Source organism: Anolis sagrei, chromosome 11 (genome assembly GCF_037176765.1).
Source record: "Anolis sagrei isolate rAnoSag1 chromosome 11, rAnoSag1.mat, whole genome shotgun sequence".
NCBI lineage: Eukaryota > Metazoa > Chordata > Lepidosauria > Squamata > Dactyloidae > Anolis > Anolis sagrei.
Genome location: NC_090031.1, coordinates 16,631,411 through 16,652,457, shown reverse-complemented (window position 1 = coordinate 16,652,457; position 21,047 = coordinate 16,631,411). Strand labels below are relative to the sequence as shown.

At 43.0% G+C, this 21,047-nt stretch overlaps 1 protein-coding gene across 8 annotated transcripts in view; it reads right to left on the bottom strand.

Annotated features, from left to right (window-relative positions):
* Positions 1-21,047, bottom strand: part of DNM1 (dynamin 1) — a 164,058-nt gene that overhangs the window by 99,110 nt on the left and 43,901 nt on the right. For 6 of the 8 annotated variants that reach the window (XM_060757183.2, XM_060757184.2, XM_060757178.2 and 3 more), the window contains exons 7-10: positions 20,377-20,519; positions 16,554-16,689; positions 14,880-14,947; positions 10,156-10,294 (exon numbers count right to left, since the gene is read on the bottom strand). In XM_060757183.2, coding sequence (XP_060613166.2) covers positions 10,156-10,294; positions 14,880-14,947; positions 16,554-16,689; positions 20,377-20,519 — 486 coding nt within the window. Of the gene's footprint in view, positions 1-4,324; positions 4,464-10,155; positions 10,295-14,879; positions 14,948-16,553; positions 16,690-20,376; positions 20,520-21,047 lie in introns of all 8 variants that reach the window. The other 2 variants (XM_060757179.2, XM_060757181.2) reach the window with 1 other exon arrangement.

The following is a 21,047-nucleotide window of genomic DNA, read 5'->3' as shown; positions in this document are numbered from 1 at the left end:
TATGCTCATCCCACCAAGAACTTGTCACAATTTATTATGATCTACACAGTCAAAAGCTTTAGAATAGTCAATTAAACAGAAATAGATGTTTTCCTGAAATTTCCTGCCTTTCTCCATTATCCAGCATCCGGATATTGACAATTTGGTCTCTCGTTCCTCTACCTTTTCTAAACCCAGCTTGTCCATCTGGCAACTCTCACTCCATGTCTTGCTGGAGTCTTCCTTGCAGGATCTTGAGCATCACCTTTCTGGCAAGTGAAATAAGGGCCACTGTATGAAAGTTTGAGCATTCGTTAGCATTTCCCTTTTTTGCTATGGGGATATAAGTGGATTTTCATACGAAAGCTGACTGGCACAACCTGGGGATCACAACCAGATACAGTGAAGACCCTTGCGCTGTGCTACTCTGCTGCTGAGTATGCATGCCCAGTGTGGAACACATCTCACCACACTAAAACCGTAGATGTGGCTCCCAATGAGACATGCCGCATTATCACGGGGTATCTGCGCCCTACACCACTGGAGAAATTACACTGTCTAGCCGGTATCGCACAACCTGACATCCGCCGGGAAGTGACAGCCAATAGTGAAAGGACCAAGGCAGAGACATCTCCAGCTCATCCCCTGTTTGGGTATCAGCCAGCATGTCAACGACTTAAATCCAGACATAGTTTTCTAAGGTCTACAGAGACACTCACTGGAACACCTCAGCAAGCGAGAGTCCAAAAGTGGCAGGCTCAAACCCAGAACCTCAACCAATGGCTGATACCAAATGAGAAACGCCCCCCTGGGCACACAGAGGACTGGGCGACTCGGAAGGCGCTGAACAGACTGCGCTCTGGCACCACGAGATGCAGAGCCAACCTTCAGAAATGGGGCTACAAAGTGGAATCCTCGACATGCGAGTGCAGAGAGGAGCAAACCACTGACCACCTGCTGCAATGCACCCTGAGCCCTGCCACATGCACAATGGAGGACCTTCTTGCAGCAACACCAGAAGCACTCCAAGTGGCCAGATACTGGTCAAAGGACATTTAATCAACTACCAAACTCACACATTTTGTATTTTCTCTGTTTGTTTGCTTTGTTCTGTTAGAAATGTAATATAATTGACTGGCTGCCCTGACACGAGAAATAAATAAATAGTGGATTTTTTCCAGTCTGACGGCAATTCTTGTGTTTTCCTTATTTGCTGGCATATGACCTGCATCACCTTGACAGCATCCTCTTTCAAGATTTTAAACATCTGATCTAGCTTTAATCAGGAACGCATCACCCTCAACAAAGGGGTGGAACGCCTGCTTAGAGAGGTGTCTAGCACCCCCTAACGGAGCTGACGTGGGCTGGCATCATTTGGAAAATATATCTGCAATGCCACTATCCCATCACAGAAAACAATTCATTTCCTTCTTCTAAACTTGCATCTCTGAAAGAGGGAAATTGATTGGTATTTCAATTTATTACGGTGTATCATCTGTAATGCATGAAGCAAATAATAAGGGATGTTTCTGTCCCAGCAATGACTGGACAAAGGTCGGTCAAAGCAGTCTGTTACTGGTGATATCAGGCCTGGGAAAACTTGGACCCTCTGGGTGTTTTGGACTTCAACTCCCACTTTTGCAAAGGCCATATGTTTTTAAATTCTTGTGGGTTATTGTCTATATGTGAGTTATATTAATTGTATTGTTTATTTCGCTTATTGCTTGTTGTTTTTAATTGATGTGTTGTTGGGCTTGGCCTCATGTAAGCCGCTCCGAGTCCCTTGGGGAGATGGTGGCAGGGTATAAATAAAGTTGTATTATTATTATTATTATTATTATTATATTATCTTGTTAGAGATCATAACTTTTTGTAAAGTATGACCTTCCTGAGAAGAGTTAAAAACTCGCTTGAGGCAACCTTCTCCTTAGTAGTAAATATCCACTAGTATTCATGCAAGGCAATTGGGTTTCTCAGTTGTTAGACTGATATCCCTGGTTATCTCTCTGAACTGATTACTGCAACGCACTGACTAGATTACTGCAACGCACTCTACATGGGGCTACCTTTGAAGACTGTTCAGAAATTACAACTAGTCCAACGGGCGGCAGCCAGATTACTAACTGAAGTGACATACAGGGAGCATACCAGCCCCTTGTTGTGCGGGCTCCACTGGCTGCCAGTCCACTTCCGAGCTCAATTCAAAGTGCTGGTTTTGACCTCTAAAGCCCTATATGGTTCTGGCCCAGCTTACTTGTCCGAACGCATCTCCCTCTACGTCTCGCCTCACAGTTTAAAATCATCCGGGGAGGCCCTGCTCTCGCTCCCGCCAGTGTCACAAATACGTCTGGTGGGGATGAGAGACAGGGCCTTCTCAGCTGTGGCCTCCTGGCTGTGGGACTCACTTCCCACTGAGGTAAGATCGGCTCTGTCCCTCCTGTCATTTAGGAAGAAATTGAAGTCGTGGTTCTGGGACCAGGCTTTTGGACAACAGAAATAGATAGCACTTTGGACATGGAATTGGATATGGAATTGACTGGAATGGTGATACTATTAATACTGTTTTTTTTACTGTTTTAATGAATGTATTACTTATTGCTTTAATTGTTATTATATTGCTCTGTTATACGTAGTGGCGTCGAATTGTTGCCAAATGTAATCCGTCCTGAGTCCTCCTTCAGGGGTTGAGAAGGAACGGGATAGAAATACCGGAAATAAATAAATAGTATTTATTTATTTACTATATTTGTATACCGCTTTTCTCAGCCTTTAGGCGATTCAAAGTGGTTAACAATAGCAAAATTCAAGGCTCAGAACAACATAAAACAGTTAAAAACAGTAACACATTAAACAATGAATTATACAACAATAAACATCTCGTTAGCATCTCATAATTAGAATCAGGATCCATTTTCATCATCCAGTTGTTCCATATTCCTATATTCTTTACACTGCCTATTCAAATGCCTGCTTGAACAACCAGGTCTTCACTTTCCTCCGGAATGATAACAAGGAGGGGGCCGATCTAATATCTGTAGGAAGGGCGTTCCACAGCTGAGGGGTCACCACTGAGAAGGCCCTGTCTCTCGTCCCCACTAGATGTACTTGTGACACAGGCAGGACCGAGAGCAGGGTCTCCCCAGACGATCTTAATGTCCTAGTGGGTTCATAGGAGGAGATGCGTTCGGACAGGTAAGTTGGGCCAGAACTGTTTAGGGCTTTATAGGTTAAAACCAGCACTTTGAATTGTGATGGTAGCAAACTGGCAGCCAGTGGAGCTGGCGCAACAGAGGAGTTGTATGCTCCCTGAGCGCCACTCCTATTAGTAACCTGGCTGCCATTCGTTGGACCATTTGAAGCTTCCGGACTGTCTTCAAAGGCAACCCCACGTAGAGAGCGTTGCAGTAGTCTATACAGGATGAAACCAGAGTGTGGACTACCGTGGCCAAGTCAGACTTCCCATTGTACAGGTGAAGCTGGTGCACAAGTTTTAACTGTGCAAATGCTCCCCTGGTCACCGCCGAAATAAATAAATAAATAAATAGTAAATAAATAAAATATGCCAGCGCACAACATATACAGCAGATCTTCAGATGTGTTATTTCAGTTGCCCAAAAGAAACATCTACTCTTCCCATAAAACATATTGCTTTGAAATCACGCTCTCAAAAGACGAAAAATAGGGAATTTAACATAGTTGATTTACTTACAAACTTCATGTATTTAGCCCACAGATACATTGCTTATTGATTTCATGTTAACTGAATAATACTTCAAAGATATTAGGAGATAGAGTGGAATATAAATAAAGTATATTATTAGTAGTATGGCTACCAGCTTACAAAACTTCCGATTTTCTTACAATTTCCGAAACTTCCGATTTTCTTACAATTTCCGAAACTTCCGATTTATTTGCACACGCCTATAACGCAGGTAAACGCAGTACAATCTCTGCTCTAAACACAGACAATGTTGGCGGTCAGCTAACCTAAAGCCAGTCACCAAGCACACCTTGACACTCTGCACTACGTAAAACTCCTTGGGATTCCCTAGCCTTCATCTCCTCTTCCCTCATCCTGGAACCGTCCACTCCTTCTCTGAAACCTCATCCCAAGGAGGCCCCTCGTGATCATGCTATCCTTACTGAGAAGTCATGATCAGGCTTCTGCTATCCTTTCTCTGTCTCCCACCAATCTCAACCTCATGTTGTTGTTGTGTGTGAAGAAAGGGCAGGGATGTGGGTGTGTGTGTGGGGAGGGGTGTTGTTGTTTATGCTTCTGTGTGCATGTAACGTGGCGTTTTGTTGGAAGAAGGTCTCTCTCTTGAGGGGCGTTGGGTTTCTTTACCTTGCTGCTACACTTTCTGATGGTGGATGTGAGCTCACTCACTACCATGTCCACACACTTCAGACAGGGCTCCTTGTGTTTCTGCACCTGCTTTTTCACTATGGCTTCAAAAGCGAGGTCAGGTGTGAAGAGACCCGTTCTGCACGGCAAAAGGAGCAGGGAGGGAGAGAAGCGACAAGGAAGAAAGAAAGGAATGTGAAGCAGACAGAAGAAGAGAGAAAGATCAGGCAGAGCAAAGGAGAAAGAGAGAGAGAGAGAGAAGAGAGTGAAGGGGGAAAGAGAGAAGAGAAAAACACAAGGCAAAAATGAGAAGTGAGACTTTTGGTCCGGCCAATAGGCAAATCTAACCCAGGGAAGCATCACTCAAGGACCCTATGTGCTGCCAAGCATCAGGTGAATTCGGCAGGATGTAGAAAAGATAGAATGCAAAACTGCAAGCCAGGATGTGATCAACAAAATGAACTGATGGGGACACGCAGGGATCCCTTCTCTCTTTCTCCGTACCCCTGAGTCTATCCCTGGCAGGAAATGCAGGCTGAAAAGGTCAAGCCATTCTGCTTCCTGCTTCAACTCCTCTGCTCTTCCATTTATTATTTCCCTTATGGTTTCTTGGTTCTGATTTTTTGGGCACCACACACCTGTCTCTCTTGCAAATGCAACATAAACATTAGGGAGAAAACATACAGACTGGCAATCCTTGTGCTGCTGAACTTCTGACCTGAAGGTCGGCAGTTCAGCAGTTCGAATCCGCGGGACGGGGTGAGCTCCCGCTATTAGCCCTAGCTCCTGCCAACCTAGTAGTTCGAAAACATTCAAATGTGAGTAGATCAATAGGGAAAAGGCAAAAAAGACGCTCCAAACAATTATGTTAGCCACACAACCAGGAGGAAACAACGCAGGCTCCTCGGCTTGAGCACCACCCCCAGAGCCAAAGATGAGCACCACCTCCAAAGCCGGAAATGAAAGGAGAAGCCTTTGCCTTTGTCTGTGTTTTATGTGTCTCTTTGTATGTGATTGTAAATAAGGTATTGACTGTTTGCCTTTGTCTGGTTTACATATACTGTAACCACTCTGAGTCTCCTGCCAACCTAGCAGTTCGAAAGCATTCAAATGTGAGTAGATCAATAGGTCCCGCTTCATATACTGGCAAAAAAGATGCTCCAAACAGTCATGTCAGCCACACAACTAGGAAGAAACAATGCAGGCTCCTCAGCTTGAAAATGGAGAAGAGCACCTCCCCCAGAGCCAACGATGAGTACCACCTCCAAAGCCGGAAATGAAAGGAGAAGGCTTTGCCTTTGTCTGTGTGTCTCTTTGTATGTGATTGTAAATAAGGTATTGACTGTTTGCCTTTGTCTGGTTTACATATACTGTAATCCACTCTGAATCTCTTTGGTGAGAAGGACAGAATATAAATAAAATGTATGTACGTATGTATGTGTGTGTGTGTATTATTATTATTATTATTATTATTATTATTATTATTATTATTATTTTGAGGTCTAACCATAGCTTTTCACTTGGAAAGTTCCATGAGGAAATTTCTCACATTATCTTACTGCAGATCATGTACATTCTCTATGCTAGATAATTTTACAAACAAAAACTGATATTCACTACTGTTCGGGTCTGTTATAAAGCCACACCTCTTTACTGAAGGTAAAATGCTGTTTAAGATGGCCTTCTCTGCTTTGGTGCCTGAAATATGGAATATTCCTCCTTTAAAGGCCCAGTTGGCACCAATGATGTTATCATTATGAGACTAAGCGAAAACTGTCACTTACAAAACACATGCTTACATTGTTTTGAACCGATCGTGATGTTAGAAATGTTTAAATTAAAAAAGTTATGTTCTTCAACAGGCATAACTTTGTATTCTGCCTCCAGAGCCAGAAGTGAAAGGAGAAGCCTTTGCCTTTGTCTGTGTATTTGTGTCTCACTGTATTTCATTGTAACAAGGCATTGAATGTTTGCCTGTGTCTGTTTATATGCTGTATTTCACTCTAAGTCCCCTTGGGGAGAAAGGCAGAACATAAATAAAGCATTATTATTAATAATATAATATAATATAATATAATATAATTAACTGTGCATGGTTTGCTTATTTGGTTTTACTCTGGCCAAACGCAGAGAAGGCTAAGGAGCTAAAACATATTGGTAGCCTACTTGTTATGATATTTCCCAAGGCATTAAGCACGTGGATGAGATATATAGACATATCTGGAAACCTGAACTTGCTCTGTTGCTACTGTTTTAACTCCTGTCAGAGGATAAGACCAGCTTCTCTTTTGACAGATGGACTAATTGTTCTGTGAATCAAATGGCAACTCTTTTTAGGAGCCATGGTGGCACAATGGGTTAAACCCTTGTGCTGTTGAACTGCTGACCTGAAGGTTGGCAGTTTGAATCCGTGGGACAGGGTGAATAGTTCAAAAACATGCAGAATGTGAGTAGATCAATAGGTACCGCTTCAGAAGGAAAAGGCAGAGCCCCCAGTGGCACAGTGGGTTAAACCCTTGTGCCGGTAGGACTGAAGACCGACAGGTCGCAGGTTCGAACCTGGGGAGAGCGCGGATGAGCTCCCTGTCTCAGTTCCAGCTCCTCTCCTTGTGAGAGAAGCCTCCCACAAGGATGATAAAACATGAAAACATCTGGGCGTCCCCTGGGTAACGTCCTTGCAGACGGCCAATTCTCTCACACCGGAAGCAACTTGCAGTTTCTCAAGTTGCTCCTGACACAACAACAACAACAAAAAAAGCAGGAAAAGGTAAAGAGACGCTCCAAGCAGTCTTGCCGGTCACACAACCAGGAAGTGACAATGCAAGCATCTCAGCTTGAAAATGGAAAAACATCTCCCCAGAGCCAGAGGCAAGCACTATCTCCAGAAGCCGGAAATGAAAGGAGAAGCCTTTGCTTTGTCTGTGTTGTGTGTCTCATTGTAAGACACTGAATGCTTGCCTATGTCTACTATAAATGCTGAGTCACCTAGAGGAGAAGTATTATTATTATTATTATTATTATTATTACAATTATTTTCATTGTTTTCCCCTTTTGGGTGAAATTGTCCACATGCTTGTGTATTTCAATGGCTTCTCTGTGTCGTCTAAGCAAACAACAGCCAAGCTACCTCTATGCAGATACCCTCACTGATGGAGTCTACAGCTACTCAATGTTAATCAAGCTTGCTAATTGCAAATTTCACAGTTCTTTCAGACAGACCACAGTCCTTTTTCCCACCCTGGACATTATTCCACAGGTATATATACACTCCACTTGCCCGATTCCCAACAGACCTCTGAACAAACCTCTGCCATCAGCCACAGATGCAAGTGAAATGTCAGGAGAGAATGCTTCTGAAACATGGCCATACAGCCCAAAGAACCCACAACAACCTAGTGATTCCACCCATGAAAGCCTTCTAGAGGACATGATTCTCGCCCCTGCCTTAGAGTAACACAACCCACTGGTCAAGAAAGAGACCATCCTTCATGTCAGATCCAGATATGGTTTTCCTATAGGTTCAGACTTGCTACTCTTGGAAGGGTAGAGGGAAGAAAGAAAATAAAAGGGAGGGAAAAGAATGTGAAGGGCCAATGAGAGAAGTAAACAAAGAAACACACACAGAGAAAAAACAGGGGGTTGTAGAAAAAGGAGAGAATGACAACTGAGTCATGGGGAAACTAGCAGCGGACGTTTAGGTGGATGGGCAGACAGGGGACATGAAAGGTTGGCCCTCCCAGTCCAGTCATTGGGATGACTCTGCGTACTTGGCAGCCCACGGGCGTCATTCATCGCCTGCCCAAGAGAGAGGCAGGAATGGCACATTTCTGGGTGCTCCCCACAGCCACAGACAACCCGCACCACTAACCGGCCCCCCGAAAGGATAGCAAGGGAGAAAAAGGAAGGTCCTTCCAGCATTCTAGACCTTGAGGAACACGGGACCACTTGGTTGGCACCGCTCCCACCGCCCTCCCAGGCAGTCTCAGGACCACTTGTCCGAGCAGCATGGACTCCCATGCATTTGATCTCAAGTCTGCCACAAAGAATGTTCCAAAAGCCTTTTCTTCTGGGCCCGATTACCTGCTCCTGAATGGTCAGTGGCTCGTCCAACATGCCAAGGGTTCCAAGTGCCCATGCTTAAGAGAGTCGCATATAGAGAGATCGATGTACAACATATATATGCCCGTTCCCAGGGTCCTACCTGAAGTAGCAGGTCATGACAGGGAAAAGGAGTACGTACCTCTCCTCAGTTTTAAACTCTAGTATATTTTATTCTTTAGCAATTTGTGAAGGAGGGTTGATGGGAAAGTTTGAATTCTGCGCTCCTTCTGTGATGGCCAATCACACCCCAAAGTGGAAACTTTCCCAGCAATGGATCACAAGAAGCTGGAAAGAATAAGAGGGCCACGGGTAGCACAGCAGGTTAAACCGCCAGCTACAGAAAAATATTTTCTCCATTTTCAAGCTCTGTCACCTCCTGGTCATGTGTTGGTCGAACTGCTGAACTGAAGGTTGGCAGTTCAAATCCACGAGATGGGGTGAGCTCCCATCTGTCATGTCCTAGCTCCTGCCAACACAGCAGTTCGAAAACATGCAAATGTGAGTAGATAAATAGGTACCACTTCATCAGGAAAAGGCAAAGAGACGCTCCAAGCAATCTTGCAGGACACATGACCAGGAGGTGACAACGTAGGCTCTTCAGCTTGAAAATGGAGAAAAGCATTTCCCCAGAGCCAGAGATGAGGATCACCTCCAGAAGCCAGAAATGAAAGGAGAAGCCTTTGCCTTTGTTTGTGTTTGTCTGCCTCATTGTATTAGATTGTAAAGGCACTGAATGTTTGCCTATGTAAATGCTGTAATTCACTCTGAGTCCCTTCGAAGAGAAGGGCAGAATATAAGTAAAATGTATTATTCTTATTATTCTGAGGAAATGAAAGGAGAATCCTTTGCCTTTGTTTGTGTTTGTCTGCCTCATTGTACTGGACTGTAAAGGCACTGAATGTTTGCCTATGTAAATGCTATAATTCACTCTGAGTCCCTTCGAGGAGAAGGGCAGAATCTAAGTAAAATGTATTATTCTTATTATTCTGAGGAAATGAAAGGAGAAGCCTTTGCCTTTGTTTGTGTTTGTCTGCCTCATTGTACTGGACTGTAAAGGCACTGAATGTTTGCCTATGTAAATGCTGTAATCCATTCTGAGTCCCCTAGGAGAGAAGGGTGAAATATAAATAAAGTGTATTATTATCCTATGAATATGGTTTCCTATATTTTTTTCCTGTGGAAAACATAGCACTGAGTGTGCGTGTGGGGCACTCCATGAGTCCCTTCCCAGGTTATCTTCTTGGTGCACTGTCTAACGGTATTGATATCACTGAAATTAACACAGAAATCTAACATGGTCTTGCTGAAGGAGGGGGGTACCCGTCATCTTCTCGTTTTGTGTTGTTTTTTCAAGAAGAAATAATTTCCTGGCACGAGAAAGTCAAGAGGACGCATTCGCTGCTCACAAGACAAGTGGGGCGGTGGGAGCCGTCTGCTCATACGCATGCACTTTGCAAGGAATCGTGACTCAAGAGGGTAGTCAAGAGTTGGCTCCACTCTTTGTGCTTCCCCCCACCTCTTTCCAATGGGCCAGGGGACACTCGGCTGGGTTCGCTCAAGTCTAGTCATGCTGTTAGGGAGGGTGGTTAGAAAAAACAACAACCAAAACATCATCACTGCCAGCAGGCAAGGGCGGCTGCCACCCCAATCACAAACGCTGTGCTTCAGCCAGTGGGCAGGGGGGCATGAGCGTGCGTGTGGGGCACTCCATGCGTCCCTTCCCGGGTTACCTTCTTGGTGCACTGTCTAACGGTATTGATTAACTCCGAAATGACCATGTCCACGCTTTTCAGGCAAGGCTCTTTAATCTTCTTCACCTGCTTTTTCACAATGGTCTCAAAGGCCATGTCCGGCGTGAAGAGACCGGTTCTAAACGCCCGGGACGAAGTTGGCGAGGGGGACAAGAACAAGGCGGGAGAGGGAGACAGGGCAAGGAGAAGGTCATACAGCATTAACATATTTTGAAAAGAAAGAAAAATAAAATTTAGGGTAGCCGCTCATTATTAATCAACAAAAACCAGCTTGCCTGTCTGAGGGGTAGCACTTGAAAATGCCCAAACGAAAAGAAGCCATCAACAAGAGCTCAGCCGGACCTCCAAGAACAGCTTCCCAAAGGGGAAATGGGGCCGGACTAGATCCTACAAAGGCCAGCCTCACTGCACGAGAACCTTCGATTGTGAGGATACTTACTGAATATACTTGAGTATAAGCCTAGTTTTTCAGCCCTTTTTATAGGCTGAAAATGTTCCTCTCGGCTTATACTCGGGTCAAGGTTATTTATTATTTTACTCTGTTGTTATTATTTTTATTACATGTATGATTTTACTCTATTTATTATTATTACATTTATCATTTTACTCTATTATTACATTACATTTTACTTTATTATTGTTGTTATTATTACATGTATTATTTTACTCGATTATTGTTATTATTACATTTCCATTATTTATTATTATTATTATTATTATTATTACATTTCCATTATTTATTTATTATTATTATTATTATTATTACATTTATTATGTTACTCTATTATTAGTGGAACGATACATAAGCACATTTACCTTGAAGAAGCTTAGAATCAGAGTTGGACAGTCTTATCTTAAATTACAGTGTTATGTAAATATTCAAAAACATTGAACCTACCGATGCCTCAATTAATGTAATTTTATTTGTATCTGTTTTATTTTGAAATTTACCAGTCGCTGCTGCATTTTCCACCCTCGGCTTATATTCGAGTCAATATGTTTTCCCAGTTTTTGTGGTAAAATTAGGTGCCTCAGTTTATATTCGGGTCAGCTTATACTCGAGTATATACGGTAATTCATTTTTGTTTGTATTCATTGCTGCTTTATTATGTATACTTATTATATACACCTTATTATTATACTCGTAATTACTTAGAAGTTTATTATAATGTGAGGATGGCTGATCTGTAGGAAACTTTTTGACACCTTTCCTGTTGTATGTCAATGCCTTTTCAGTCTGTGATTGTGTTTGATGTTCATCATGAGAATGGGGATAATGTTCCTGTTGGTGGGCCTGGGTCTCTTGGCAATGGGGATGAGAATTTGCCTGGGCCTGAGTTATGCTCAGACGAAAGGCCCGAGCTGTCTCAGGAAGATTCCCAAGGCCACATTCCTGGGACAGGCCCTTCACAGTCTTTCTCAGACCAACTGTCCGAAGATGATTTGTCAGGTGCAGAAGTTGATGAGAGTCAAGTTAATGAGAGTGTAAGGCTTTTGGAAACAGAGACAGAGAACTCAGGCGCAAAGAAGACCTTTGTCATTCCTGCTTGCCTTAAGAAAGCTCAGAAATATTCTTAAGGATCCATCTCACCCTGAATATTTTGTTTTGAATGATTACCATCTGGCACACAGTACAAGATGATAAAAACAAGGACAAATAAGCCGAGAGAGAGGTTTTTTTATCCCAAAGCTGGGACTATATAGGGAGAGGGCCTTCTCCTCTGTGGCCCCCCAACTCTGGAACTCATTGCCCGGAGAGATTAGGAAAGCCCCTGCCTTAGAAACCTTTAAAAAGAATCTCAAGACCTGGCTCTTCCATTGCGCTGTTGGAGAGTAGTTACATATTCTTAACCTATTGCTCCCCTCAATGTCTTTGTCCTAGGAGTACACTCCCCTTGTATGAAGGTCAGTCTATCACCCTGTCTCTCTACGAGTTCTCACAAATAATTCTGCTCCTTTATCTCACCCTGAGTTTTTAATCATTTTATGTACATGCGGCCCAATCACTGTCATTATGTTTGGTTTACTGTTGTTTTTTTTATATGATTATTATTTTTTTCCATTGTAGTCATATGTTCTGTATTTTTCTGCGATGTTGTTTATTTTATTGTAACTTGTATCTTATTTTATTGTAATTTGTTGTATGGGTTTGGCCTCATGTAAGCCGCCCCGAGTCCCTGTTAGGGAGATGGTGGCGGGGAATAAATAAAGATTATTATTATTATTATTATTGACACAAAAGCACCGTATGTCACAGCATGCGAGATCAATATGCTGGATTTCGTATCACAAAATCACAAGTCGAATACTTCCCAAGCATCTAGGACTGTGTGATGTATTTTCAAATGATGCGTGCAGATCCAAGTAAGGTGGCCTTTTACAGTTGACAGATCGTGATTTTGTCTACGTTTGTTTCCAAATGCTGGCTGAGATCTTTTGGTACGGCACCCAGTGCACCAATGACCACTGGGACCACCTGTACTGGATTATTATTATTATTATTATTATTATTATTATTATATAGAATTCTGTGGTTTCACACTGATGTGGCACGAGGGGTTGTGCAATAGGGATGAGCATGTGGAAGGATGGCTGCTTTATTTTGTAATTTGAACATCGATAATGTTATTAGCCATGGCATTTAATTTTGTATTGTCAAAGGCTTCCATGGCTGGAATCACTGGGTTGTTGTAGGTTTTTCTGGCTATATGGCCATGTTCTAGAAGCATTCTCTCCTGACGTTTTGCCTGCATCTATGGCAGAGGTTGTGGGAGAGAATGCTTCTAAAATATGGCCATATATACTTCACAACCTCTGAGGATGCCTACCATAGATCAGGCGAAATGTCAGGAGAGAATGCTTCTAGAACATGGCCATATAGTCCGAAAAACCTACAACAACCCAGCATTTAATTTTTTTGTATGATGTACAATAGGCGTGGGCAAACTTTGAATCATGGAGTTGGAAGAGACCTCATGGGCCATCCAGTCCAACCCCATTCTGCCAAGAAGCAGGAATACTGCATTCAAAATAATTGTTTTGGACTTCAATTCCACAATTCCTAACAACTTCAGGCCCCTTTCATAACCCTCAGCCGCTTAAGCTTAAGTTGAAGCCCAAAACATCTGGAGGGCCAAAGTTTGACTACAACTGATGTAGAATGACAATAAAATTATTCTATTCTGATCTGTATGCATCTGGTTGTAGTTAAATGCCAAAGCAAAGTGACAGAGCTCAGAGAAACATGGAATAGTTTCTTAGTTTGTCTCTCTCTAATCTCACCTGAGTTTTAATTAGTTTCAATCAGTCTCTCTTTTAACCATTACATGTAGCCTGCCCATTGTCATTGTGATTGTGCCTATTGTAAATTTATATTGCTATGTTTTCATATATTTTACTAGCCGTCCCCTGCCACACGTTGCTGTGGCCCACATGGGGGTTCTGTGTGGGGGTTTGGCCCAATTCTATTGTTGGTGTGGTTCAGAATGCTCTGTGATTGTAGGTGAACTATAAATCCCAGCAACTACAACTCCCAAATGTCAAGATTCTATTTTCCCCAAACTCCACCAGCGTTCACATGTGGGCATATTGAGTATTCATGTAGAGTTTGGTCCAGATCCATCATAGTTTGAGTCCACAGTGATCTCTGGATGTAGGTGAACTACAACTCCAAAACCAAAGGACACTGCCCACCAAACCCTTCCAGTATTTTCTGTTGGTCATGGGAGAACTGTGTGCCAAGTTTGGTTCAATTCCATCATTGGTGGGGTTCAGAAAGCTCTTTGATTGTAGGTGAACTATAAATCCCAGCAACTACAACTCCCAAATGACAAAATCATATATTTTTTTAGCGAAGGACATACATTGGGTTGTTAGGTGTCTTGTGTCCAAATTTGGTGTCAATTCATCCACTGGTTTTTGAGTTCTGTTAATCCCACAAATGAACATTACATTTTTATTTATATAGATGTAATTATGTTGTTTGTTGTTTATTGTTTGCGTTTTCGGTTTTATTTTATTGTGATTTTCTGTTTGGGCTTGGCCTCATGTAAGCCGCTCCGAGTCCCCATTGGGGAGATGGTGGCAGGGTGTAAATAAAATTATTATTATTATTATTATTATTATTATTATTATTATTATTAGTTTGAGAGGTGTTTCTCAAGAGGAAGCAGATCCTAGGTCATCTCTACCAATGAAACATTTGTTCGATCAGAGCAACACAGAGTCTGACTTGCCTATTTGACATCAAGCAGGCTGGCCAATGTTTTGCAAAGGAGTCCTCTTGCTGCTGAGAATCATGTGCCTCTCCAGGTGTTGGATTGCAACTCCCATCAGCCAATGGTGAGGAATGCTGGGCATTGTAGCCCACCCACACCTAGAGGGCTGCATGATTACCAAGCTTTCACTAGATTATGAAACCGAGCTCTTGTTGATACTCAGGAAAGCAGAACAAAACAATAAATGGGGAATGGGGTGAAGTTAGTATGCTACCACCCGTACGACTTCCTTTGATGGAGGAAGCTTCATCTCAGAGAACAGCAACCAGTTGGAACCTACCAAGGAGTTTCAAAAGCCCATGGCCAGCACAGCTATCCCTGCCTGTTTGCCAACCTACCAGACCTCTGGAGTCTTCTGGACCAAGGCTTGGATTTGCTAGAAAGACTGGGAAAGAAATGGAGCAGAGGTGTTGCATTGATACATGCCTGATGCCGTGGATGTTCTTAATGGCGTAGCTGATCTCGCGTCGGAGCTCCTTCTCATCAAATTCCATCTGCACCAAGAGAAAAGGACATAAACCCTGGATACTAACCAAAGCCTGGTGTTGTTATTATGTGCTGCCAGATAGTGTTGACTATGGCAACACTATGGCGGGATTGTCACTATAAGATGTATGCAATTACCATTTCCTCTGCAAAGGCTGAGAGTGTGGGACTTGCCCAAAATTCATGACTAAAGTTCCTCCTACACTGTCCTTATATCCCGGGATAGATTCTCTGATTATCCCAGATCACATGGTAGTGGAGACTCATATAATCCAGTTCAAAGCAGATATTTTATTGTGCCGTGTTTTTATGATTGTGTATGGCATTCTGAGCCCCTTCGGGTAGAGAGGGTGGGTTCGAAATATATTATTATTATTATTATTATTATTATTATTATTATTATTATTATTTGAAACACAACAAGATGAACCCATAACAGACAAGATCGCTCTGCTGGCTGTTGAATTGGATCACACGTCGGACCCTTCCCAAGTGTCAGGGACTGTGTGATGTATCGGCGAATAATGTGTGCAGATCCCAGTAAGGTGGCCTTCTGCAGCTGGCAGATGGTAATCCTGTCAGCGCCGATTGTGTTTAAGTGCAGGCCAAGGTCTTTAGGCACTGCACCCAGTGTGCTGATCACCACTGGGACCACCTTGACTGGCTTGTGCCAGAGTCTTTACAGTTCGATCTTTAAATCCTCACATAGTGTCATTTTTCCAGTTGTTTCTCCTCAATCCTGCTGTCACCTGGGATTGCAACATCGACAATCCATATTTTGTTTTTTAACACGATCGTGAGGTCATGAGTGTTGTGCTCCAAAACTGTCTGTCTGAATCTGGAATAATAATAATAATAATAATAATAATAATTATTATTATTATTATTATTATTGGGCTGGGAATAGCACAGTAGGTTAAACCAGCTGCAGAAAATCTTCCCGACCGGCAGGATAGTAGTTCAAAGCCGTGGGTCAATATTTACAGCATTTATTATTATTTACAGCATTTATATACCGCATATGCATAGATAATGGCAAAAATTCAATGCCTTACAACTACAACAGTAAAACCACACTTTAAACATAAATCATGGTGAACTTCCGCTATCAGCCCTAGCTCCTGCCCACCTAGCAGTCTGAAAACAGTAATGTGAGTATGTCAATAGGTATCACTTTGGCGGGGAGGTAAAACGTGCCCCCATGCAGACATGCCGGCAATTCGATCAGGAAGGTGTTCATGGACAACAGGCTCCTCGACATGGTATATGGAACAAGAGTGTCTCCCTATGGCCGGACTGAGCACACTTCCGGCCTCCAGATGCCGGAAGTGAAAAAGGGGGAAGCCTTTGCTCCTGTCTATGTACTGTCTGTCTCTGTTGTTAATTGTATAACGGCATTGAATCTCTGCCATATAGGTATTCTGTAATCTACTCCGAGTCTCAACACATATCGCTTATGGGCAATTACGGTATATACCAATAAAAATAGCTTTAAAAACTAACTAGAAAATGTTATTCGTTACACTTATTTTAAGAAAAGTGTCCCAGTTCATGATGTTACTTTTGCAACATGAAAGGAGTTGGTGGAAATGCCCAAGGAAAAAGGAGTCTTACCTTCACCAGCTCAAAGGGGAATCGCTCGTGGAAGATGCGGTTGATCCTCGCGCCTCCAGACAGCTCATAGGTGTCGATCTGGTCCCCAGAACCTTCGATGCGTTTCTCAAAGTCCACTGCAAATTGTTGAACCATCCTGTGTGGGATTGAGGAAACCCAATATTAGCAAAAGAGAAGATGTTGTCAAGACAACATTCCCACGCAATTAAATAATCCAATTCTGTTGAAGGTATCTCAGGATCGAAAAGAACAGCCCCATATCATTTTGCCAATTCTAACTAGACTCCATCTATTGAATTAATGCATAGAATCAAAGAATCATAGAATTGGAAGAGCCCTCGTGGGCCATCCAGTCCAACCCCATTCTGCCAAGAAGCAGGAAAATTGCATTCAAAGCACTCCCGACAGATGGCCATCCAGCCTCTGTTTAAAAGCTCCCAAAGGAGGAGCCTCCACCACACTCCTGGGCAGAGAGTTCCACTGCTGAATGGCTGAAGTTCTTCCTAATGTTCAGATCGAATCTACTTTTTTTGTAGTTTGAAGCCATTGTTCCACATCCTAGTCTCCAGGGAAGCAGAAAACAAGCCTGCTCCCTCCTCCCTATAACTTCCTCTCACATGGCTATCATGTCTCCTCTCAGCCTTCTCTTCTTCAGGCTAAATATGCCCAGCTCTTTAAGCCGCTCCTCATAGGGCTTGTTCTCCAGACCCTTGATCATTTTGGTCGCCCTCCTCTGGACACATTGTCAATATCTCTCTTCAATTGTGGTGCCCAGAATTGGACACAATATTCCAGGTGTGGACTAACCAAGGCAGAATAGAGCAGGGAGAGAATGACTTCCTTGGATCTGTTTTGTAGTCTGAGAAACGTTAACTTGAGGGAGAGAGGGGGGGAGGAGTTCAATTATCTATAGGTGCTTTCATAACATATGTATATGATTGATATACTATTATAACACACTGTTAATTTTTAAGACTAGATGGTAGAGATTGACCTACAGCTAACACAAATGACCAGCCACTGCCAGAAAGGACAGTTTCATCTACACTGATGATCGTGCCATCACCGCTCAAGCAGGGAGTTTGAAATGGTTGAACAGAAGTCCTCCAAAGCTTGAGGTGCTCTTACTGCCTATTACAGGGAAAACCAGCTGATCCATAATCCATCTAAAACACAGACTTGTGCTTTTCACCTCAAGAACAGACAAGCATCCTGAGCTCTGAGGATGACCTGAGAAGGAATCCCACTGGAGAATTGCAGCACACCCAAATACCTGGGAGTCACTCTGGACTGTGCTCTGACTTACAAGAAGCACTGTTTGACTATCAAGCAAAAAGTGGGTGCTAGAAACAATATCATACAAAAGCTGACTGGCACAACCTGGAGATCACAACCAGACACAGTGAAGACATTTGCCCTTTGCTACTGAGTACACATGTCCAGTGTGGAACACATTTCACCACGTCAAAACAGTGGATACGGCCCTTAATGAGACATGCCGCATTATCACAGGATGCCTATGCACTACACCACTGGAGAAATTATACTGTTTAGCCGGTATTGGACCACCTGACATCTGTAACAGCCTGTTATGAAAGGACCAAGGCAATGATATCACCAGCCCATCTTCTGTTCAGATATCAGCCAGCATGCCCACACCTTAAATCAAGACTGCTCCCTAAGAACCACAGAATTACTTGCAGGAACATTTCAGCAAGCGAGAGTCCAAAACTGGCAGGCTAAATCCCGGATCCTCAATCAGTGGCCAAGACCAGATGAGAACTCTCCCCTGGACACACAGAAGACTGGGCAACTTGGAAGGCGCTGAACAGGCTGTGCTCTGGCACCACGAGGTGCAGAGTCAACCTTACAAAATGGGGCAACAAAGTGGAGTCCACGACATGCGAGTGTGGAGGAGAGCAAACCACAGACCACTGACTACAATGCAGCCTGAGCCCCGCCACATGCACAATGGAGGACCTCGTCACAACGACACCAGAGGCACTCCAAGTGGCCAGCTTCTGGTCAAAGGAAATCTAGTATAATGCCAAGGGTTTTTTTTATGTTGTTTGTGGTTTTTCTATACATTATAACTATATTCTCAATTTTCTATACATTATAACTATATTCTCAATTCTGAGACGATAAATAAATAAAAATATTTAATTTCATGTCCATCAGCAAAAAGTCTTCTAAAGTTGCTACTGTTTCTTTTTATTATTATTTTAAGGGTAATACTACTGCTACTACTAGTACAGGGTGCGGCAGTATAACTTCCTTTTTTAAAATGCGCGCGATTCAGTCGGTTGAAGACGTAGCGGAGCGCTAGTGGTCTCATTAGAGACGCAGGAGTATAAAGTTTTGTCCGGACACAGTTCAGTCGCCATCATGTGTTGGAACAGTGAGGAGCATGCTTTTGCCGTTGAGGCCTACTTTTTGAGCGGATGTTCTGTGATCGCAAGTCAGCGCGCCTTTCGGAAACGCTTTAATTTAGCCCCATTGGCCTCTGTCCCAGACCGGAAATCAACTGTGACATGGGTCACTACCTTCAGACAAACTGCAAGTGCGACAAGACGAAGAACTGGAGTCCCTCGACCCATTAGATCACCTGAGAACATTGAGGCAGTGAGAGCTTCAATGTTGCGATCACCATGGCGTTCTGCGCGCAAACATGCGTCTGCCCTTGGACTTTCTGATTGTTCTTCATGATGATCTTCATTTCCATCCTTACAAGATGGCAATTGTGAAGGAAATTTCTGAATGTGACTTCAATTCTGGGAGGAACACGTGTGAGGTTCTTCTCTAAGTCGTTCCTGAGGACGCTATTGTATTATTATTATTATTATTATTATTATTATTATTATTATTATCTTTATTTGTACCCCGCTAGCATCTCCCGAAGAACTCGATGCGGCTTACAAAGGCCAAAGCCTCAATACACAACATAACAATACAAACCTAAAGCAAATTAAAAACAATTAAAGCAATATTAAACAACAAAAAATAGTGATGAAGCCCATTTTCATTCGTGTGAATCCGTCAACAGACAAAACATGTGCTACTGGGCTGACAACAATCTTCGAGAATTGCATCAAAGGCCTTTGCATTCACCTAAAATCACAATGTGGTGTGCAATTTCCGCAGCTGGCATTATTGGTCCCTGGTTCTTTGAGGAAAATGAAGTCGCAGTGACAGTGAATTCGGACCGGTATGTAAACATGTTACAGGATTTTTTCCCCCCACAGTTAGATGGGTTGGACTTAGGGGAGATTTGGTTCCAACAAGACGGTGCAACTGCGCACACTTCAAGAGCATCGGTGGCTGTTTTGAGGGAACACTTCCCAGAGCGCCTCATCTCAATTAGGGGGGATTTGGGGTGACCGGCCTGCTCTCCAGATTTGGCCCCTTGTGATTTTTTTCTATGGGGTTTTTTGAAATCCTGTGTCTCTGTGAATCGTCCAAGGACCCGACAAGATTTGAAAATCAACATCAGGAAGAAATTGCCAACATAACGCCTGCTATGCTGGCAAAGGTCATGATAACGCCAGAAATCGGTTTACTCAGTGTATGGAGAATGGGGGACGTCACCTACCTAATTTGATCTTCAAAACTACGTAAAACAAAACTTTAGGTATGTGCCTACATTATATATTTAAAAAATTCTGATTCATACAATGGGTTTTATTAAGTTTTGAAAAAAAGAAGTTATGCTGCTGCACCCTGTATTACTAACAATAATAATACATCAGTCTCATCTTAAGAGCAGTTTTTGCTGGAAAGGAACTATAATACATTTGTCAAATAAAATCCATTTCTCACTCACTGAAGCAAAGCTTTGGTCTTGCGAGCAGGGTCATCGGGGCGGAAGTTCTTATACTCGTCCACTTCCTTCTCAATGGAGAGAAGCTGGCTTTGGAGCTTGTTCCGCAGACCGGGCAGTGTGTCTCGGATGTGATTGGTCAGTTGCTACACAAGAAAGCATTCAACAACAACAGTTAAGAATCCCACGAGGGTGGCGGACACTTATTACAGTTTCACTGAGTAATAAGAGTAAGGTACAGAAATAATATACTGAAGGTACGGAAATAAGATACATAACCTAGAATTTGGATAAATTACTTGGAATCATAGAATCCTAGATTTGGAAGAGACCTGGTGGGCCATACAATCCAACCCCATTCTGCCAAGCAGCAGGAAAATCGCCTTCAAAGCACCCCTGACAGATGGCCATCCAGCCTCTGCTTAAAAGCCTCCATAGATGGAGCCTCCATCACACTTTGGGGCAGAGAGTTCCACTGCTGACTAGCTCTCACAGTCAGGAAGTTCTTCCTCATGTTCAGGTGGAATCTCCTTTCTTGTAGTTTGAAGCCATTGCTTCATTGCGTCCTAGTCTCCAGGGCAGCAGAAAACAAGCCTTTCCCTCCTCCCTATGACTTCCCCTCACATATTTATACATGGCCATCATGTCTCCTCTCAGCCTCCTTGTCTACAGGC